Source organism: Amphibalanus amphitrite, unplaced genomic scaffold (genome assembly GCF_019059575.1).
Source record: "Amphibalanus amphitrite isolate SeventyFive unplaced genomic scaffold, NRLGWU_Aamphi_draft 000611F_arrow, whole genome shotgun sequence".
NCBI classification, from domain to species: domain Eukaryota; kingdom Metazoa; phylum Arthropoda; class Thecostraca; order Balanomorpha; family Balanidae; genus Amphibalanus; species Amphibalanus amphitrite.
Genome location: NW_024882105.1, coordinates 135205 through 158970, shown reverse-complemented (window position 1 = coordinate 158970; position 23766 = coordinate 135205). Strand labels below are relative to the sequence as shown.

At 45.6% G+C, this 23766-nt stretch overlaps 1 protein-coding gene across 2 annotated transcripts; it reads left to right on the top strand.

Moving 5' to 3' along the window:
- Positions 1 to 3590: 3590 nt before the first annotated feature.
- Positions 3591 to 23372, top strand: LOC122363235 (homeobox protein unc-42-like). 2 transcript variants are annotated; one of them, XM_043332247.1, is made up of 5 exons: positions 3591 to 3888; positions 10607 to 10740; positions 16433 to 16540; positions 20785 to 21061; positions 22191 to 23372. In XM_043332247.1, exons 1-5 carry the CDS (start codon positions 3768 to 3770, stop codon positions 22295 to 22297), a joined length of 747 nt encoding a protein of 248 aa, XP_043188182.1. In that variant the 5' UTR covers positions 3591 to 3767; the 3' UTR covers positions 22298 to 23372. The 2 variants fall into 2 exon arrangements, with proteins under 2 accessions (XP_043188182.1, XP_043188181.1); XM_043332246.1 differs by having other exon boundaries at positions 3594 to 3888; positions 20785 to 21071; positions 22191 to 23328.
- Positions 23373 to 23766: the final 394 nt, after the last annotated feature.

Sequence of the window (23766 nt, the reverse complement as noted above, 5' to 3'; positions counted from 1 at the left end):
CCCTGACCCAAATGACCTTTGACCTGTGACCTCTTTTCCGAGACCATGTTTGGCCGGAATCGCGATTCGGCGTATGTCGGCTCGCATTAGCCGCGCGTTTGCAAGCTTTTCGTGGTTTCAAACGTTCAAAAATGTGATTTGATGTTGCTCCCATACATAAGGGTGGGTATCAAGGTCACCTGAAGGTCAGGTCAGGTCATTGACCTTTGGTGACCTCGGGTGACCTCGGTTCACTTTTTCGAGTTTTACATGTTTCTAGGCTAGTTTTTTTAGCTGAATTCGAATTTAGCAACCATTTGAACATTTACGCAGTAGTTTTGGTGCCTTCGTAACATGTTGCGAAGCTGTCAGAGGAGGCGGTTGACGCGTATTACGAATACCCGTCACAACCCCTACCGGTTGACCTGACCTGATCTGACCCGACCTGGTCTAAATGCTTAAAGACATCATCTCTGATCAAAACTAACACGATATTCGTGATCAGCACCCCGGAAAACCACATAGCAGCCACACTTTACGACTTTCTAACAGGTACCGATTTTCCCGGTTTTCGGGTCATTGACCTGACCTGGAAGGTCACCCGATGACCTAGGACCTTAAAATGGGGTATCATCGGCTTCCTCTCGTGACGGGCAACACGCTCGCTTTTTCTGAGAAGCTCTAGCTCGATCAGGGGTCAAACGCGAGGGGGGGGGGGTCGTACCACCCCCCCCCCTTGTGCCGTCGAAGGACGCAAAATGGCCTGTGCCGGCGAGGGTTAAGGGGTGGATAGTGGTGGGTCATGATGTGGGCCTTCTTATTATCTGCCTTCATAGGCGGCGGAACGGGGAGGGCACCGGGGCACCGTGCCCCCCTTTGATTTTGGCATTTTAACATTAGTCCTATGGGCGTTGCATGGAAAGAATGGGACCAAAAGTCGGCAGTGCCTAGTGCCTCCACTAGCGGCGGGTCACGTAACTACGGGTGTTCCGCCGCTACTGTCTGCCTTGCCTTAAGAATACAAGTCAATCTGCAGATTGATTGTTGTCGTTTCCTTGTAGCTATCTTGACAACTCTCCTAACCACTTGGCAAAGCGCGCGGCTTTAGCGGTCGCAGCCGGGCTGAGTTCTAATTAATAAAAAAATAGATGTCCGAATAATTTCGTTACACCCTATATACCTACTCTTGCGTGACATTGACTTTGGGGCGGCCTTGGGTCATAACTTTAACCACAAATAGGGGTCTGATAAGCTTTAACCTGCTTCAAACATGTGCGAAGACTGCATTTGCGGTCGACGAAACTTGTACGGACATTCCGTACAAGTTTCCGGGCCTTCCAAAACTTGTACGGACACTGTCCGTAGTGTCCGTAGTGGTGGCGACGCCCATGTCAAGGTCATTTTAATTGAATTTATTTCGGTCAGCATTATTCATCAAATCTGCCGGATTGCAGTAAACACTTACACAAAAATTCAACAATGCTAGCCTTATCAGAAGGTCTATCATATTTGGTCAATATGTAAAAGCCACGAAATATGTTCCCCATGTCATAAAAGGTGAATGGAGCTTTAGGTCACGAAAGAAGCTGAAGACAAAGCGCATAGTATGCGCGACCAGACTACAAGATTGAGGGAAAAGACTACGGAAATATGTATAAAAAATGTTCCCGTTCCTTGAAAATATCTTTATCAGGCTTTCACATTCTAATTTATTATCTTTCACCAGCTTACGGACAAATAATTCGGGGACATCTGCCATTCGAGTCATCCTTAATCGCTTTATTTCGGTCATCCAGCAGCTATTTTTCGTCATGGGGAAACCAAGCAATTTGATTTGAAGGATGCTGTTGCTCTTATAAAGTTCATATTATTCTCCTCTGAACACTTTGGCAGCATTCAGAAACACTGAAGGTGATTTTTTGGGTTTGCAATTCGCTTATTGAATCAAATGCATTACATTTAGAAACGTTTCTTTAATTTGCGTCTATAAACTATCATAAAATGGCTGATTAACTGATATTTATCCATAATACTTTATGACAAAAAGTGGGTCCGTTTTTAGAGCATGCCAGTGCCTGTGGGGTTAAGTGTGCCTGACCGAGTGAAATCTACAAATAATCAGGAACGAACAAAGCTTTTATGTATATCACTAGAACCGGCAGTCTGTGAAAATAAAATATAGGCCATTATAGCGAAAACAAGCAGATCCGTCTTATTTTTTTCAAGCTCTGATGATCTCTTTAACTTCAAGTTAGATATTTTAAACTGCTTCATGTCGCAGAGAGTTCACCTTTGCTGATCAAGAGAAACACAATGACACCTTCTTTGAAACTCCATCTTCAATGTGTGCCAAGTTACTAATAAGGTTGTTTGAACACATTAGATCTCAGTTGGCCCGACCTTTGCGTTCTTGCACCAAAGAAGCACAAATCTTGTCGCGCATTGTTATAAACTGAGATATTATAGCGCAAAAAACAATGAAATACATCGGACATCCCAAATGTTCTCACAACTGGAGGTAGCTGAAATATATTCTTTATCTTCAGCGTTACATCATGATCACTTAATGACCATGAACCATAACACACCGTGCAAGTTTGATTAATAAATCGATGCAAAGTTCTGGAATGAGGAATTCATAGCAATGCAAATGTAATTTCAGTGTTATTTTGCTAATATATCGGTTTTCGTAACATGACATAACCTAATAAACCGGAGACTTTAAATTTTCAACACAAGTTTAATTTTTTTAAATGTCCCATCAAGTACCTAAATGTGGTGGTGCTATGTGCCACCGTTTTTACGTAATTCTGGAAGACTTACGTTACCTCTCATTTTCACCCTATATATTTAGGTACTGGTTTTTGCGATCTGGTCACCTGTGTATATAATGGAGGCATATATCCTGTTAATTTCAAACCCCATGGGGTTTGATTCATCCTGTTAATTTCAAACCCCATGGGGTTTGAAATTAACAGGATATGTGCCAAAATTGTTCAAAATGGTATGCCAGAGTTAGCGATGCTACTCGTGTCGCCGATCTTGCGCTATCTGCGAAAAACTTAGCCTTTTTACTCTTTTTCAATAATCCTAAGGTCGCTGTTTTGTGGTAGGTAATTATTTGCAAGTACATATATTATCTATGACCGAAAGTTGGCTTCTTTTTTGGTTCACAACAACATATATAATTTTGGTTCACGATTTGATAACGTGAATTACCTTAACCTTGGCTCTCCTTAACATACTTTATCGTATAATAAAAATGTACCTACCAATAAATAAGGCAAATGATTATCAGTTCTGAGCTTTTGTCCTGCCACCCAGCGCTGTCAGTACGGCTGTCGTCTCGCTGTTGGGCCTGCCGTGCCGCCTGTCTCTGCCGCCGGTACCGGTCCCCCGCGGGCGCGTCCCCCACTATTGATCGTCGGCGCCGCCATATTGGAAGTCCTCGGCGTGTCTCGACCAATCAGCGGCCGCCGACTCCGGCCAGCGCCGGCCGACGGTGACCCCACCGAGGAACGCTAATCTGATTGGTTCGCATTGCAACACTTGGGCGCCAGATTTGCGGCAATCGTCTCTGAGCGCAGGCTGCGCGCCGGACGGCGGCGGCGTGCCGACCGCGCCGCCAGCGCCGATCTATAAAACTCTATCTCTCATTCTAACATCATTAGTCACCATTGGTCGCCTCATCATATGTCGCGCGACGCTGAGCGAAGCCGACCGCAGCATTAATGCCACAAACGTGATTTGCGCGCCGGGTCGGCTGGTTGGGCGCCGCCGCGGCCGCCATGGACGGCTACCAGGTCCGGCCGCCGGGCCTGGACGACGAGCGGGACAAGCGAAAGGTGGAGGACTTCACGGGCCTGTACGGCCTGGACAGCGCACTGCGGCCGCACCCGGACCATGCAGGTGAGCGAGTGTCGCGGCCGCCGCCGCCGCACGCCGCCACCCACCAGCCGCATTGCAATTTCACTCGCTCGCAGGACAAGGTAACTCGATTCATTATTCTTGTTACCGAGTTAGTTTACTGAAACAATACCGTGTGAGGTAGGCCGGTCGGGTGGCACGCAGGTAATTCCATTGACAGTGTTGGGTTACCGACTAACGATATTCAATTATGAACTGGAAGATTTGATCTGAAGCAAAGGCAAACTTGATTACTCTATCAGAAATGATGGCAACGAAGTTACACTAATGAATGAAATATTGAACTCATCGAATTGAACACAAAGCAAGGACTTTCAGAGACGTAACTTTGGAATAAAGTTAGTTTAACTCAATGTGCTTAGATGTTTCTCAGGCATCCTATAATACTATCTTTCAGGGTCAACGGCTAGCGCAGGCATACAAACAGCAGTGCATTTATAGATTGCACTGAAAACGATTGTGAACATGGTAAAATTGAGCGAGTGCGGGATGCGGATTTTGATTGACAACAAAATTGATTAATATATTGAGACGGGTTACACAGCACATTCGGGTGGACGCGTTTCGTCTAAATGACTTTATCGACACCCTCTCGGAAATTAAAACAATACAAACAGTGTTTGTGTTTGTATTGTTTTAATTTCCGAGAGGGTGTCGATAAAGTCATTTAGACGAAACGCGTCCACCCGAATGTGCTGTGTAACCCGTCTCAATATATACATTTGTCTATTGTTACTCAAAATTGATTAAACTGCAAGGTGCACTCAGAAGCTATCGTTTGGGTGTCATTTTAGATAGTTCTGCCTTCGCTCCTTATATAAATTTATTTATGATTACAAACGATTACAATGATAAGGTATTTCTATCGTAAACGTTACCGCCGTCACATCATGCAATGCACCTGGTATTGTGAAATTAGAACAATTATTAGATGGTTTTCATGTTTCTATATTAATTTTTAAACCTGCTTATTTAGTTACATATATAGTTCAATAGCGTGTTTCACTCATCATGAGAAAGCACATTTATTGTAAGAAAAAGTGTGTAATTTATTGCATCATTTCCGTATCACAAACACAAATTAAAATGACAAGATCACAACGCAATGTTTGAAATAAAATACAAGAAGTTAGGACCTGACATTACCACACAGGTAATTAAGATGTACTATAATATCTAGAAAACATGAAATTACTATGAAATTAGCTATTATTCCTGCGAGTAGCGGATCGTGCGATAAAATATAATTTTTAAATGACAGTATGAAAGAGCGAAAGGCATTGAGGATTCTTGATGGCTCTGAGTGAAAAAGCAATATCTTTTCCCAGTGGGTTTTCTGGAACACGCGCGGAAAGATATCCGATTTTCTAAGAGTGAGCTATGAAAAACTAAATATAATTCTAAATGGTGGTTAATTTATTACATACATTTGTTACAGGGAGTTTGAGAAATCAGTTAGTTTGCTGCCTAGTGAGTTTGCAAACTCACTGACGGGTCAGGGAGTTTGAGAAATTCCAGAGCGATTGGGACAAGTAAAAGCAAGTGTGCAGCATGTGGGTGGCATACGTGCCGTCCGTGATGTTAAAACAAAGGTGGCTGGATGCAGAGCGAATTTAACCGTCGCACGCTGACAAAAAGCTTGCAGATCAAATGCACACCATTCCTTTAATTTTGAACTGTTCAGTGATCTAGCCCAAACATGTACCGCCGCATAATTTAGTCATACAATTATTTAGTTTACGGCCCAATTAGATCCGTTCCACACAAGTGTGGCTATTTCAGAGTCAGGCTCAATATATCAAAGTAGAAACAGCTCAGTTGGTCATTTATGCTTAAGCATAGGCACACGTGTCGAACACCTGTGTGGAACGTATCTATGATTGGGACGTGAACTAAATAAATGTGTGACTAAATGAAGCGGCGGTCCATGTTTGGGCTACATCACTGAACAGTTTAATATCAAAAGTACGTATTTATGGTGTGCATATGATCTGTAAGCTTTTTGTCAGCGTGCGACGGTTATATAGACCCTACGACTAGCCGCCTCTGTTTTAACATCACGGACGGCACGTATGCCGCCCACATACTACACCATTTGTTTTGTCCCAATCGCTTTGGAATTTCTCAAACTCCCTGACCCGTCAGTGAGTGCGAGCTCACTAGGGAGTTTGTAAACTCACGGATTTCTCAAACTCCCTGAAACATAATAACCGTTATCACGACGGCTATCTTGTAATATTTGGTGCACATTTGGTGCTGATTTCGTGCAGATTTGGTCAAATTAGACTCCTTGTAACCGTTTTCAAGGCGAGCTATTTGGCGAATGCACCAAACTTGACCAAATGTGCACCAACTTTCTTTTACAACATATATCTTCAGATTTTCAGAGCATGAATGTATTTAAGTGCTCGAAAATAATGTCTGGTAATTTGAAAAATCAGGCATTTTAGCAACTGTGCAGCCCAAACTGACAATGGAAAAAATAGAAACGCAATGAATCTAATTTGACCAAATTTTCACCAAATTTGCACCTTATTGTACACCAAATGTGTAGGTACCAGATACCGGTCTTGAAACCGGCTTGTGTTTCTTAGTAATTATCAGCTAGTTACTAGTTACTTGCATAACTGATTTTCACATTAGGTACTTATCAGACATCATTTTCGATTAAACACAAATAAATCTTTAATATGAAAATATTTATTGTAAAAGGCATTTGGTGAAAATTTGGTCAAATTTGGTGCGTTTGCCAGATAACCCGCCGTGAAAATGGCTAATAGCATCAAAACCACCACTAGAAAGATAAAAATCGCTAACAAAATACCCCCGGTACGACGCCTTTGGGGCGACAAACGAGCGAGCGCGAGGTTGAGCCCTGACTATGTGAGAGTGCAAACTGGGTCCCAACTGACTTTTGTCCGCACCGAGCAATCGGCTTCTAACGGTGTACCAAAATTGAGCGCGATCGGCCCAGTCGTTTCCGAAACGACCCCTGAACGTGCGCGCGTGCAGTAGCACCCTAATCTTTGTATATTGGAAATGCGTTGCCTGGTGGGTGCCTACATACCTATGTAGCATATGTTATATGTCAAGTTTCAATGGCATCGGCGCAGATGGTCCGGTAATTGTCGAATCAGTGTCATTGGAATAAAATTGACACCTCTTCAATTTAAACGTGGCACGTGCAGTGGTGGCAGCCCAAATGCATCAAACGTAGCTGAATTCATGATTCATGAGATGGATCTTTCTGATGCAGCAGACCGCTTGCCGACCGGCAAAGAGGCTGCCGAGACATTTATAGAAGCCGCTCAAAAGTGTCACGGGGCCGGGTCGGGCCGCTTGTACTGATGTTTTTATTCCGTTAAACCACAGTCAAACTTGCTCGCTCGCTGCGCTCGCAGTAGTGCTCTCAATAATTTGGAGTACATTGGATGGATACATCTCATATCATTTTGCCGTGAGTGGCCGTAATTGCCGCTACTCCCTTGAGCATGCTGTAAGTGTTCACGATAGCAAACAAAGAATATTGGGGCGCCTTTGAAGCTGTACTTAACGGGTACCTACCATAGGTGTCGATTTGTATACTTTTGGGGGTGCCCGGGCACCCCCAATGCTGAGTTGGGCACCCCCCAAGGGGCTCTGGGCACCCCCAACCAAAGTTGGTACTGGCATCACTGTTACGATTCTTTGAACGCATTGTTTTCTCTAATTCATAGGTGCGGGAACGGGGGGGGGGGGGCAGTGGGAAGTCGGGGACAGTTTACCCCCCCCCCCCCCAACTCTAGGGCCGTGGGTGCGGTGCCCCCACAGATTTCAGACGGAATATATCGCACTTTTTTGCCAATGTTTTCTTTTTTGATGAAAACGCCAAGGGATGAAAAATAAGTGGCCTAAAACCGGTGAGAAAACTAGATTTGGGTATACCCTAGGTTGATTTCAATTATGGTGTGCCCCCCCCTTCTCCAGTCTGAAAGTAGTTCCCGCGCCCCTGCTCTGATAACCGTACATCAGAATGCGTTGTAAAAAATGGAAACAATTTTTCGCTTTATTTATACCAGCCAGCAGCATTTGGTAGCCAGCGACGCATTCGTGCCGCGTCAATGGGTTTTCGGTTCCGGACGTCCTGAGACCTGAAGTTTTGCTTTGAGTGGCGAGATATTCTTTTGGTCCGAAATATCATGGTTTAACCTGCGCACCAACGGGGATCCGCGTTCCGCGCCAACTTCACACCGACGGGGGGCGGATACCTGCTCCCCGTGATATCAAGCGAACGAAGCAAGATAGAAACAAGCGGTAAATGGCATGGGATACAAACGGACAAAGTCTACAATTTTTACTGAGGTCATTTTCAGGTCAGGTAAAAAATGACGTCACCGGGGTAAGCAAGTCAAAATAGCGGCGCTTAAGGTAGACAGTTTTTTCACGAATAACGATTGAAGTACCAATGTCTGTCATACCAACACCCAGTGGCTGATTGCTTTGAAAATTTCACCGATTGATAAGGCGAACAGTTTGTACAAAATGTATATCTCGAAACTTCGATACCGGTGACCTAAGGTCAGGTCAATTTTGCCACATCCCCATTACCTATAGGCTATAAGTCCATGGGATAATTCTTCGCAATGCTTGAGACGAGGCATTAAATCGCCACGCCATATGTGGAAGGCTTTTGGTGTCAATACATACATACATACATACATACATACATTAGTATCACGGATGTTAGTTGTCGGACTTTCGTTCCCGTCTTGAGTTGAGATGTTAGTTTCACAACATTTCGGCCAGTTACTTCTCCGGCCGTCGTCAGTTGTTCTTTGGTCCATAGAAAGATCTTGGGTGTTGGTGGCGTTGCGCCGTACGCGTCATACCTTATCGAAAGCTCCTGTGGTCAGCGGGAAATGATCTAGGGTTGCCCCGGTGATAGGCGGCAGTTGTAACCAATACCCAACCGCTCGAGGCAGACATAGCGGCCAGACAAACGAACATCTCACCTCAAGACGGGGACGAAAGTCCGATATCTATCATCAGTGTCAATGGAAGGAAATTAAAATGCGTTTTTTTCTGGACGGACGACATTCTGAACACTTCCAAACACCTATTAACAATTCAACATGACACACTGAACTGGAAAATGACACCCGATGTGAAAATGACGTGACCCTTCCTTATATCCCTGAGGTCATCTCATTTCACAAAAGGGAGCCAACAGTTTTTCGTTAATAACTTCTGGTAGGCGCATGCTAGAGCGATGATCGACTGAACGGATCGACTGACATGCAACCAGGCATAGGTAAAATCCTTTTTGAAAGGATTGCATTCCCAATCCACATTCCTAGTGCCGAAGTGGATTGCATTCCTACCCGCAATCCCCTTTTTTCACTTGGATTGTGATCAAATCTGCAATCCTTTTTTGCAATCCTGTTGTATTATTATGTGCACTAGTGGATCTGAGGGAGGGAGGGGGGCATAGGGCCGTGCCTCCATCCCCAAATCACCCATTTCTAGTACCTAGTCTTGCGAGTAATTCCTATCTAAGGCACAGGTATTTTATGGGAAATATTGTTTGCCTCAAACACCCCCACATTTAAACCTCTACCCAACCAGTGTTTTATATTTTTAAAACTCGCCCTCAAATACGTAATTTTGCCCTTCCTATGTAGTTCATCAGCGTATATTATTTTGAGCGTTTAAATTAAAAGCGTTTAAATTATTTCAAGTTTCGATGTAAAGCCCTTGATAGCAAAGTACATTAAGCCGATGAAGCCGATCTCATAATTTTCAATCGCAACAAACCATTTCAAAGCAGTAATCAAACACAATCCGGATTGGATTGCAAAAATTGGAAGTATGATGCAATCCAATCCGCAATCAAATCCTGTTTTTTGGAATGGATTTCAAATCCAGGTGCAATCCACCAAAAAGGAATGTAATCAGGATTTTGCAATCCTGCAATCACAATCCTACCGATGCCTGCATGCAACATAACCTTTTCCGGTCAGGTCTTGACCTTGACCCGGGGTTAAATTTCCAAATGAAATTTCAAGGTCAAACTATAGTTTATTCGACGCGTCTTGATAAGAAGAACATGATGGCTGGCAAAATAAATGTCATGACTTTCTCGAGTAAAAAGCTATGGCAGAAAAAAAACTTTTTCATAAGTGGCTATTACTGGAGTTTTTTGCCCTCTGGAGAGTTTATGCTAAGCCGATGACCTGAGGTCAAATCTGAGGACTACTTTGGCGAAAGAGCGTTGAAAGAGCTATCGAATGCTATCGAAGCCATCGAAAATTGATCAACACGAGGGCACTACTGAAAGTTTCGTCGTGATCGGGCGCTTTCTACGCGAGTTATTCGCGAAAAACCGAGGGGGGTTCGTTCGACCCCCCCCCCCCAATGTATACGGGTGAGGGTTAAAGCTCTGGGCACCCCCAACCATTTTCACAAATCGACACCCCTGGTACCTACCTATACCTGACTTCTTTTTGAAAAAGGTCTTCTGATATGCACACGAGATAAAGAGTGGCTTACCTTTGTAAGAACGATTATGGTGTTCAAATTAAATTCAACTCTTTATTGTTATCACTCTTCAAAGAACGACTTCAAAGGACAACAAATTTAGTTTATCTTTAGTGACAGTCTTATACTTACGAGTACACTGTACGTGCTTTAAAAACCATTGTTCTTAAACTTATGTGTTCAGTTTCAGGTGCTGACGACGCGTTTAAGAAATTGAAGACTGAGGAGGGCGCGGGCGGCGTGGCTGCCGGTCACAGCCCGACTACCTCGGCCTGTCCGACACCGGCGCGCCGCCGGCACCGCACCACCTTCTCACAGGTGAGATACAGTGAGCAGACCGCACCAGATTCTCACAGGTGAGATACGGCACCGCACCACCTTCTCACAGGTGAGATACAGTGAGCAGACCGCACCAGATTCTCACAGGTGAGATACGGCACCGCACCACCTTCTCACAGGTGAGATACAGTAAGCAGACCGCACCAGATTCTCAGAGGTAAGTAGCCGAGCCCCCCAGCTCAGTCACAGTGCCAAAGCACCACCGTCTTGCATGCTGACCAGAAATGAAATCATCATGCTTTCTTAGAGGTGAAAAACGGCAGCTGACCACGCTCTCACAAGTCACAAGCAAGACACGTGATCGAACCCAACTCTTACCTTTCATACATCAGCCCGGTAACAGGCACTATCCTATAGGTACCTACGAATGCATATACTCTTGCGTGACTCCAAAAGTTACTGGCCGATTTTTTGCACTATACGACAGCACATGCATCATGAGTATATATTGAGAATTTCCAGATAATCCAATCATAATAATGGCAATTAGAACATTGCTATCTTAGAGTAAGATGTCTTCCGGTTGAGGCGGGGAACAGGTGGCGCGGGAAGCGTTTCGGTCACAATTTTGTGTTTGCACACTCATAGCTCAAAAGGTTACCGGCTGATTTTCGCATTTCTTTCACCATAAGATTGTCTGTACATTTTAAAGTCTTCATATAGGTTTTGACGTGAATCAACTATTAGCAGCGGTGAGCAACATGCACGAAACCGTCCGGCGCCGGCAGCGAGAATCGGCCAGCGCCGGTTGCCGCGCCGCCACTTCGTCGGAATTTTGGACTTTACACCCCTGGTACCAGAATAGCTGTAGTCCATTTTACTTATTGCTCTCACGGCAAGATGCGCAGTTCGATTCTAGGCAGGTATTTACAATTTGACGCTAATGGAATGATTGCGGCGTAAGTTAACTGTTTACGAAAAACAGGAGGGGTGGGCGAAATTCACCTCCACTGCGTGTGTCAATACTAAAAACTATATCACAACGCATACCAAAGCGAAATTCTATTACTGTAGGGAATTTCGGCAAATTCGTGCACGACTTGTGTTAGTGGCGGCATTTGGTTTGGGCTACACGTTGATGCCGCCCATTGCATTGCATTGAGGTGCATCTTATAGCTGAAAGACGCTATTTATACATAGCTTGCAAATTGTTTTACATTAGCTGTTACATGTAAGTGACATGTATGTACAGTACAATGTACAGTCTGTCTTAAAGGGACCCTCCCACCTTAACATTAGTTTTGAGTTGAGATAGCCAAGTTTGCGGCCAGGCTCAGAAACCACCATTTATCCTGGTCGCAACCCCCGCAGCTTTATGGTGTTCAAGAAATTTCTTCCCTTTACTTGCAGGGTGGGACCAGCGTGGTCCCTATCTCTTAACCATTACGGGAATCTGATGACGTCATCAGGCTTTCGAACGTCCGTTAAATGTTTGACTAAAACGTTTTGTAGCACGCGGTGGTATATGCTGCTTTGCGCGCAACAAATGCCGCACTTTCAAATAAAGTCGCTAGGAACAGCGGAGATCCCAAAAAGTAAACAAAAGTAAAAGTCTAATATCTTGAAAACCGGTGAATATTTTTCGATGAAATTTGGTAGATATTCGTTTTTGCTCTTTCTGAACCGAGCGACATCACTTTCATGCCAATTCATTAACTTTTTTGAAGGTGGGAGGGTCCCTTTAACCCTCGCCCGTATAGGGGGGGGGGGTCGAACGGACCCCCCCCCATGGTTTTTCGCGAATAACTCGCGTAAAAAGCTGCCGATCGCGACGAAACTTTCAGTACCCTCGCGTTCATCAATTTCACACCTACTCTGAAAATTTCATGACCCTGACACAAATGACCTTTGACCTCTGACCTACTTTTCGAGACCATGTTTCGCTGGAATCGCGATTCGGCGTATGTCGGCTCGCATTAGCCGCGCGTTTGCAGTCTTTTCGTGGTTTCAAGCGTTCAAACATGTGATATGATGTTGCCCCCATGCATTAGGCTGGGTGTCAAGGTCACCTGAAGGTCAGGTCAGGTCATTGACCTTTGATGACCTCGGTTCACTTTTTCGAGTTTTACATGTTTCTATGCCAGTGTTTTGAGCTGAATTCGAATTTAGCAACCATATGAACATTTACGAAGTAGTTTTGGTGCATTCGTAACATGTTAAGAAGCTGTCAGAGGCGGTTGCCACCTACTACGAATACCCTTACTGGTTGACCTGACCTGACCTGACCCGACCTGGCCTAAATACATGAAGACATCATCTGTGATCAAAACTAACATGATATTCGTGATCAGCACCCCGAAAAACCCCATAGCAGCCACACTTTACGACGTTCTAACAGGTCCCGATTTTCCCGCCTGTGGGGTCATTGACCTGACCTGCAAGGTCAACCAATGACCTAGAACCTTAAAATTGGGTATCATCGGCTTCCTCTCGTCACGGGCAACACGCTCGTTTTTTCCGCGAAGCTCTAGCTTGATCAGGGGCGAAACGGCAAGGGGGGGGGGGGGTCCAACGGACCCCCCCCCTTATACGTTCGCGGCTGGAAAAACACCAATACGGGCGAGGGTTAAAAGTACCGCGCAAAGTGACGGTGGATCCATCATGCCTGGCCGAGGAAGGGCCTGCTATAATTTGAAAGTCAACGAACCAATTGACCTGGGGAAGGGACGAGGAAGTCCATTGCTTCGGGGTGACTCAAATTTAGCAGTCCTTCATCGGTCAGGCTTGATGGATCCACCGTCACTTTGCGCGGTACTTTTAAGACAGACTGTACATTAGATGTTAAAGTCTACATTTAGACAGAAACCCCCGGATAATTGTTTCCGGTCGGAGCTTCCGAAGTACAAGCATTGTTTAATAACCCTCGCCCGCACATGGGGGGGGGGTTGCCACCCCCCCCCCCCCGAGGTAGTCTTTCTGCTCTGCACTCAACATTTTAAGAGCTAGAAGGCTGATTTTTCGTATAGCTGCTCCTCTGTCCTTTATCGACGTCCACTGAAAATTTCAAGTTTCTGTAGTTTTTAGTTTCGGAGATATGACCCTGTTTTTCAGGTCATGTCATGACCCAAATGGCCAATTCTCAACATCTTGCGTTGGCTATGGGCCTTGTGAGCTTTTGACACCTTGATTTCGGCCTTTTTTGCCAGTCTTACCTCCCACCTATCATGGAACATGTTGTTCGACGATGTACAGGTGTCAAGGTCAGGGTCAAGGTCAACTTAGGTCATCTAAGATAATTGCGTTTTAGGCAAGCTGAATTTACTTTTTGTGAAGTTTTTTGACTGCATTTTTGGTAAAAGCTTCTCAGATCATGATTTCATGTAATATGGACACTAAGACAATCGGTGCACACATCAGTATACACACAGACACACACAGACATACAAACACATATAATTGACCTTGACCTAACTTGACCTGAAATGACCTCAGCAGCAAAAATCTGGTCGGGTAGTGTGACAAAGAGGTTCTAGATGGCTTGGCACCAGAAAACAGCATCGTCATCGGTATATGATAGGCAGCGCACTTGATATCCAACGGTGACCCAAAACAGCAACATTTTTTAGTTTGACCTGACCTGGAAGGTCAATGACTGACCTGAGAAGGTAAAACTGGGTATCATTGGATTCGTCTCTTCCCAAAAAATATTTTTGGTCTTTACCGCTAAGCTCTATCTCAAACAGGAACGAAATGGCGCGGGGGGGGGGGTGGCAACCCCCCCATGTGCGTTCTAGGATGGGAAAATGGCATGTGCGGGCGAGGGTTAACACTTCCACGTAACTATACAGGGAGGCCGGATGGACAGACACCCGTTCGTTTTTTTTCCCGAATAACTCGCGTTAAAAGCGGCAGATCACAACGAAAGTTACAGTATCCTCCAGTTGATGAACTGTATAGTCGACTACAGAATGACGTTCCACTCCTCAGAAGCTATCAGTTGACCGGAGCGCTAAGTTGTGCCGTTTATCACGCAATTCAGCGTGTCGATTGTGAGCATTGGGACAAAGCTATAATTTGTGAACTCAGCCCGTGTGATGCGGCACAGCCTACCATTCCAGGCAAGTAATTGCCTGTGAAAAGTGGAACATCATTCTGTAGTCGACTATACACATGTCACTTACCCTGGAGATTTCTTGGCCCTGACTTTAACTACTTTTGACCCGTGACCTGTTTCCGAGACCATTTTAGGCGAGTGTGCCTATTCGGCGTCAGTCAGCGCACCGTCCATGCGCTTTTTCCGGCAAGATGTCAAGAGAATGCCCTGAAAAGCAAGCCAAATTTATCCACAAACTAATTTTTGCCTTGCAACCGGAAGTTAGATATGTATATACTTTCAGCAGCGTCTTGCCATGACCTAAGAGTCAAACCGGTCCGGAGCGGTGACTGATTTGAAACAATGAGGAGTGAGCAGAAGTAGCAGTGAGCTGGTGTTTAATGAGCTCACGTTTTGTGACGTCTCTTCCACATATGTAGCTATGTAGGTAGGTACTGTATGTACAGAATACGAAGGACCAGGAGTGCTGATTTCCTGTGACCGAAGCTGCTTGATAAATGTCTTGTTCGAGAAAAGGGAAAAGCAGAGGCACTGCAAGAACGATACATGTTGATCGTAGGGCTTCATGCAACAGGGTTCCATGCGACGTAGTAACAGGCCGAGTAGTAACAGGTAGGCGTCGATTTGACCGTATATCACATGCGAGAAAGCAGCTTGGCTGGCTGATTGCACAACAGTTGATCGCTCTCCACACTGCTTACCTGCGCCGTTGGTAATATTTTGGCATGCGGCTTACCTGAAAGCATTGCCCGCCCCGAACAATCAGCCCGCCCACCAACCAAGTGCACGTGCACTGCACGCGAATCGCTGACCAGCGAATCTCACCTCGCATTTGCACTGAGGCGGGACGGCGTCGTCTATTTTACCGAGGCGTGGAGCTCCTGAACGTCATTGGCATTGAACATTCGGCTGCTGGTTCTAAAATCTAAGGCCGATGTGAAGGCCTGCCAGCTCTTGGAAAATGACGACACGTGATCTTACTTCTGTTAATTGCGATGTGTGTTTGAGCGCTTTTGTGATTTACCCTTACCTTTTCTTAACAGTTGACAAAACGCAGTGACAGGCCCGCACCATGTCGAGGACTGTGTTGAATAAAAGCTGAATAAAAAAAAATACACACATACATACACAGCATGACTTCTCAGTAGGTGACGTTTTTACTCTTTGATGTCTTCCAGTTTTAGTCATATACCAAAAGCCACTCAATCACCGTCTAAACAGGCAACTAAATCAGAAAGAGCATCCGTCAAGCCTTTGAATCGAGACTACGTGCTGGATTTTCAAGCAAAGATGGTATGTTTGGCGCCTGGCGCATTTTGTTAAGCATCAATCCTTGAGATTACTGAACTACGTTGCCGCCGAAAAAAATACATTTACCTGCAAAATAAAAAACTTGTCTGATTAGATTCAATGAGGGCATTTTTTCTTGGTAGGACACTGTAGTAAGAAAAAAAAAACAGCATAACCAAACACCTCAACCAATTATGGTTCAGTTTGTGCCGTGGTATCGACAATATGCATAAATAACGGACACATATTTTTTCAGTTAATATATTGATTTGCTTATTGGCTTCTGGCACCGTGGCGGCTCCTCAGCATTCTATTATTCTTTCCCAGGAACAACTACAGCAGTTGGAGGCAGCGTTCGCCAAATCTCACTACCCGGACATCTACTGCCGGGAGGAGCTCGCGAGGACGACCAAACTGAACGAGGCGCGCATTCAGGTGAGGCTATGACGCACTCGGTAATTTGACGGTGGCATTTAACCCGGCAGGCGGTGGGCCTCCCGGCCACCTTCCGCGCGGTGGGGGGGGGGACATTTTTTTGCCCCCCCCCCCCCCCGTATCTCCGAAACTACTGGACGGACGGATACTGGACGCATCCGGAAAATTCAAACGGTGTTCGATAGCCTTGTCAAATTTGTCGAGGGAAACCGAATTTCATTGACCTCGCGGTCACCGATGACGTCACAGGTCAGGTCAAAGATAAAATGTTTCACCGTTCACGGGGCTTCTAGGGAAAGCGCTGTAACACCGAGTAAAACGCATTTTGTCGAAAATCAGCGATAGGGCGTCAGTTGTCTAGTACATATGTTGCTACTAGAGGTCACTGGTCATACCAGGTCAGGTCACAGGTCAGGTCACCAAAGGTCACCAAGGTCCACCACATGAACCCAACTTTACTAAGGTTTTGCGATGCATGTTTTATGGCCAGTTTTTCATTTCCAACTCAATGGTGTTTGTTATAAGACCATCAGGTACGGTTTAGGTCACTTTCTGGTGGGGGTCAGGTCAAGGTCAGGTCAAAAAAGGTCAAATTTTAAAGTTGATATTTTTGCATAAAGTGGGTATTGATTCGATGCAGCTCGTCACGGGGAGTCTAATGGTGGTCTTTGTTTTGCGCTACGAGGTCTAGAATTGCTAAAAATGAAGTTTGAAAATTTGACGTCATCAATTTTGAACAGTTTTTTCGCTATAACTTGGCCAAAAAAAGAGGTATCGATCTCAAATTTGGTATGTAGATAGAAGGCGGTAGGGACTATCACATATATCCTGTTTTTTTCGAAATTTAAAAAACTTTTTGGATTTTTCGGCTATTATATTCAAAAAATCTATTTTTTTATTTTTGGGGGTCACAATCCAAAAAATTCGAAAAACCGAAATAGCAGTTTTGTAGCCCTTTTGATTCCACACCTTTTATGTCTGAAACATTTTTCTGTATCTCTAAAGCTGTAGGCCTGACAGTTCTTCCCGCGAAACCTTTTTTTGGGTCGAAAATGGCAGAATTGACGTCACTCTGACGTCATTAGCGGCCAACCTATCATAGTCTTTGGAAAAATTTTTGGTCACCATGTGCGCTAGCTACTCCCGGGAGGGTACTGAAAGTTTGGTGACGATCGGCGCAGCGGTTCTCGAGATATATCGAAAAAACTAAAGGGGGGGGGGGCAAAAAAATGCCCCCCCACCGCCTGGTTGTGTCATTTTATGTCCTTTATAACCAATTTTCACCCACGTGCTTGGCTTATTGCTTCACATACCTTGAACTTTTTGCTATTTTCCGTGAAGAAGTCATTTATAAAGCTGAATAAATAAGATAAAACGTAGAACAAATATGGCACAGGAGAACGGCATAAACAAGCCAATCCTGAATCCACCACCGTGCCCATTTCAACAGCCCTAGTCCATAGTGGTTGTTATTTTCTTCAGAATGACAGGGACGCTATAGTGTTGAATTGATGAAGGCAGTCGTCTCCCTGGCGGTGCGGCAAAGTCGGCGGCTGGCGGCGTCTTTCGTCTCCGGGCGGCCGGACAGGGCGGCTTTCCTCCGCGAGCGGCCCGGCCGACCTCTCCTCCAATCAGCGCGTATTGATCGGCCAGAAAGGCGGCTGACGTCAGCAGCGCGCCGTCTCGTGGCCCGCTCCAAATTCACTTAGCGTGGACACCGGCAGGCGTAATTGGCTCGCGTCGGCTCGTTACCGACTGTGGCGTCCAGTGGCGTCGGCGCCCCGCAAAACAGAAATACACGTCCGACAGGCACTCGCCGATACATGGAGAGCAAAAAAGGTGGAGCATGTGTGCAGTCATTTGCCTCATTTGCTGCTGAGATTTACATGAAGTCAGTGATAAAGGGGTGTAGAAAAACGCACCTCGGGCGAATATTATACCATGAAACATTACTCCTACCCATTACAAATTGCGATATTTACATTTAAAGGGAGTGTGCCACCTTCCAATGATTTCTCATTTTATTTTTCCTAGGATAAGAAGCTTCTGTTTTTACCTAATATCGCAAAAAAAATCAAAAATGGGCCTGGAATAGTGTTTTTTTTTTCGCCTAAAAGTTCATCGGTTTTTCGATATGTATAACAACTGTAGTGGGTTGACCTGCAAACAGGCGTCGGCAACAATCGCGAATGCGGCGCACATGTGACAATAATCAAAGGTCATTATAGAGTTACGACGTACGGGAATGAGTTATCAGCTGTCTCATCGTAGACAACACAATGTCGAACTTAACTGTAAGCCTGTATTGGTATTGTTTCTTTAATTTGGCTGTCGAGCATTAATTTATGGTTTGAAATATGATTTTATGTAAAATAATTGATATGAAACAGCCGTCTCTTAAGTTATGACCCCATCTCACCACACGAAAGTGGCAGAAATGACAATGATCAGCTGACGCATTTTTCTTGGCCGAAGTCAGAACGCGCGGCCCGACGCACCACCACAGCACCACAAAGTATGAGCAGAAGCCACCTAACAGGCGTGTTCGAAACCGCAGGAGATGATGATGAACGGGTTTATCGAAACTTGATTGGATGAGCCTATCGGTAATAGCGATTTTAGTGTGTGCATTTATTGTTCATAGTGGTGTGAAATGTGGTTGGGGTACGACCGACAACCCGTCGGGGCGAATTTCGCACTGGGGTACTCAAAATTTGAAGAATTTAAGACGTTTCCATGAGTTTTGAAGGTATGGATAAGTTCTAAAAATCCGGTTCTCCTTATCCGGGTCATTAACTCCATATAGGTAGTGACAGTCCAGGAAAGCTGGCACACTACCTTTAAAACGTTTAAGAAATGCTCCATCATTCCAAGAACAAAAAGAAAACGAGACATCTACACGTCGCATGAGTTGCTGAGGTCAAAAAATAATCCCTTACTTATATGGGTAGGGTAGGCACATAGCCTTATTAGTTTGTAATTGAAAATGTGATGTGCAGCTAGAAAGTTGCATTGAATCGCACCTAAGTGTATCTTTTGAAGGAGTTATGGTCGTGATACACATATAATCACAGGTTAGAGTTGAAGCGGGCAGGCAGAGAAACCCGTTTTCGCAAGCTGGTTTCAGAACAATCCGATACGACACCAATGCAATAGGGGAAGCGGGGGTAGCACCGCCATGTGGGCAGCACCGCCATCCCCTCTATCGGCAAAACTCTGAATTGTAAATGTAAACACTTGCCATTTCGGTGTCCAAACGGAAGCGGGGCGCCACGTGAGGTAGGTCTCGCTAAGATTTATTTGATTTTAAGATCGCAATTGCCCATTTTGTGAATTACTAACCATCGTTGTAACCATTTGGCATGTTGTAGCACCAAGTAAGTGGTCATTTCAAGTCAAAATACCTCGATTTTTACGTTAAATTTGAGGGCATGAAGTGCTCTTCGTTGAGAAAGGAATTACAGAAGAATCGCGTCCCGGCTTGTTTTCCCGTCGGGGCTTTGTCGGCCCATGACTGTGTGTGGGGTACCTAACACCGCCATGCTCGGCGGTGCTACCCCAAGGGGTGGCAAAATGGATAAAGCCGCAATGATGACTCACTCAGCTCGGAGAAGAGCTTTAGTTAGGCCGCAAACGTCGTCTGTTTTTTAACCTCACGTTCGACTTCACTGGATGTTTCGAAATAAACGTGAATTTGCCAGGCTGTGTATGCATATTGTCCGCACCAAACAGTCTGATCTGTGACAAACTAACAACCAACTCTTGTGTGTCTTATATGAGTATGAGTTACTATTTCAGACAGCAGTAACGCTACCAAGGGCGTCTGTCACCGTAAGGCCGATCTGTGGATAACACCACCATCGGTGGCGGTGCTACCCGCACATTTTTGGAGGACGAAAAATGCAGGACTTGTTTTCGACGTCTGTAAAGTAGTGAAATTTTATAATGGAGTGCTGGAAACTTTGCCAACATGTAGGAAAACATCCCTACTTTCACATGAGTGCAAAAGAGCTTCGTTTTTACTACGCATATCAGCTCGGTGAGCAGAAATGCTTAAGGTGGCGGTGCTCCCCCCGCTTCCCCTAATGGGGGATACCGGGTCAGGGCCCAAATGAAAAATTTTAGCTTTTTGGCACCGTGCTGTCACCTCATCGTTTTAACCGTTCACTTGTTCTCTTATCGTTCTAGCCGTTCTCCAACCTTTTTAACTTCATGTAATAAAACTCTCATTGTCGCGTCCTCAGGTGTGGTTCCAGAATCGTCGTGCCAAGTACCGAAAACAGGAGAAGCAGCTGCACAAGGCGCTGGCGCCTACCGCGCTCGGACCGTGCAACACTGCACTGATGCGGAACATCTACCCGCCGTCGAGCCGCGGCTACCAGCACTACCCCACAGCGCACCAGGGCTTCAACACGATGAACCGCTACCCGCAGATGGGCGCCGCCTCCTACCCGGCCATGGCGCAGCCGTTCGCAATGGGACACGCCTCACACAACATGGCCGCCGTGCGCAACGATATGGGTGAGAGATGGTGGGTGCCCTCGGCGAGCGGCGCTCGGTCCGCACACTCGAACGATGCACTTGCTCAAAAGTCAGGAACTGCTAATTAGCCAACTCACGAGCTCAGATTATCGTCTGTAATGAGGAGCTTGCATAATCATGCATGCATTGAATCATCTGTAATGAAGTACAGACAGTGCACACGCCAGGTGGCATACATGGCATACGATCAGTGACCTTTTTGATGAGAATGAGAGGTGACCTGAGATGACCTGTGCAGTGTGGTCTTGCCTGTAGACTGTTTGCACATTAGTTTCTCAATGAGCATCCAGCCGGCGCTTGTCATTCCGTGACTACCCTCCTCGTGTGTCCTAAGTTAACCCTCGCCCGGCGAGGGGGGGTTGATGCAACCCCCCTTAGGTTTTTCGCAAATAACGTAAAAAGCGCGTAGAGCCGCCAAATTTGGCATACCCTCTGGGGCAACATTTTCGCACCTTTCCTGAAAATTTGAAGTCCCAGTCTTTTCAGGTCAGGTCACCAGGTCACAAAAACCGGTACAAGGTCAGGGTAAAATTGGACTAGCTTAGCGGCCACTGAATTCCAGAGTTCACTAAAATTGGTAACAAAGTATATCATTCGATGCGCACGGACGTCCTAAGTTCACTGGTGCTTTCATTTTTGCTCTATCTACTAGGTAAAAAGTTATAAGTGACAAACTTTTGACATGTTTTAGCAAATTTTTTGCACTCATACCCCCCAAAACCCCCCTAAATATTGACTTAGTCACCAACCTTTCACAGGGGCGAGATCTCCTATGGACCCACCTACCCTGTAAATTTGGCGTTTCTAAGTGCCATAGGAGCCAATCGCGAGGGGGGTCGTACCAACCCCCCCCCCCTCGCCGTCCGTGTTATGGAAAAGGCCCTCGCCTGGCGAGGGTTAAGTCAATTCGTCCGCTGACCGTCCGTCGTCTGTCCCTTCGCTCCCTGACTGCTCTCCCTCCGCTCCCCGACTGCTCTCCCTCTATCCCTTCGTCCGCTGACCACCCCACCCTCTGTCTGTCGACTGTCCCTCTGTCCGCTGACCACCCTCTGTCACTGTCTATCCTCTATGTCCGCTGACCGCCATCCGTCTGTCTGTTCGTTCGCAGGTATGCCGATGGAGGACGAGTGGTACAACAAATCGCTCTCCGCGCTTCGGATGAACTCCAGCCATCACCCAAACTTGTCTGCTCCTATGCTCCAGTACCAAACGTGAATGACGGCAGCGAACTGGGCTTCTGGTCCTGGGGCGTGCCGACACCGGGCTCTGCGCCGCCGCTGGCGCCGCCTGGCGGGGAGCTGCCCTATGCGACCGGAGCGCCACCTATCTCAGAACAGCCGCCGGCCGGCACGCCCTCTAGCGACGAGGTGTGACCCACCGAGCCGCATCTACTGGAGCATGGGAGTAAAACTAAATCAAAACGGGCTACGTGCGCCGCAGCACGTATCAAGTATAAATAGCGGGGACGATGGACTGAATACAGACCCCAGTGAGGCTGCAAGGAAAGACAGTGTGTAAATGAACCGAGCGAGACGCAGCGAGAGTCGTAGCATGCTGAACCAGGGGTTACTCAGTCTGAACGGATGGACGGCTTTGGAAGCTGAGTGTGAATGATTCCGTTCATATGACTTGTGTGAGAGCCTCATCTGTACATACGTTATCCTTAAATTGTTTTGTGGTAGCTCACCTTCTTCTGAGTCGAATCAGGTGTTGATGCCAATGATACCGATCTCCTTAAAATGATCTCAGATAGTATTTGTTAGAATATTTCAAGCATCGATTCTTGTTGATAGGTTATTTGTACTGAATGTCCCAGAGTGTAGTTCTACCTAGATTTGCACATTGCCGATGGAAATACGTCATCCTGAGTATGTGGTTCCTTCCTTGATTGTGCTAACGTTCCATAAGTGTGTAGAATAGCGAAGTTTATGTTTCATGCTTAGAAATGTCGTACCACCGTTTGTGCAATAACTTCATGGAACTGCTTCAACTTTAAATTCTAGTCATTTACTAGTGTTTGTTGTGGCTATTCTACACATGGTATTAGTTAATAGCTTAGCAACAGGCGAGCCTACCCTGCAATTCAGTGATAAATGTCTGTATTTGTGTTTTGACCGCTGCGCCGCGCCGTGACGTTCCTGCAAATAATAAAGCTCGCTATCCATTATCGTATTTCAGAATTATTTTAAAAGTTGACATCCTACTGATGCATTCAATTGTGCCTGTATCGTTTTAGGTATTACCCAACTTTCATGCTTAGGTAAATTGAATACATGTATAAGCACCCTTACAAGCGGCAGTTGTTTCATTAATATTGATTCAGCCAATTATAAATTGGTAGTTGCGTCTTTCAATTCTTTCATAAATACCTTATCCATCCTTATCAATAAAGATATTAATGAGGTATATATGTACGATGGATGCATAGGAGTTGAAATCACTTTCAACTTCTTAGGTCGGTGCAATATATGCCTATGCAATTTGCATTCATATAGCAGGCATGAATTTTGCACATCTTAGGTATGCATCACAACCGTTTCATTTATATCATGCCTGGAAAATTCTGACACAGTGTTAGTCACTTTACGCAGAAACCAATTCATAGACGGAGGCCAGACATTAGTGACGTATCCGCTATTTCCCAAATGCGTCTCGATGTTTGGGTTTTTCATCCGGAATGGATG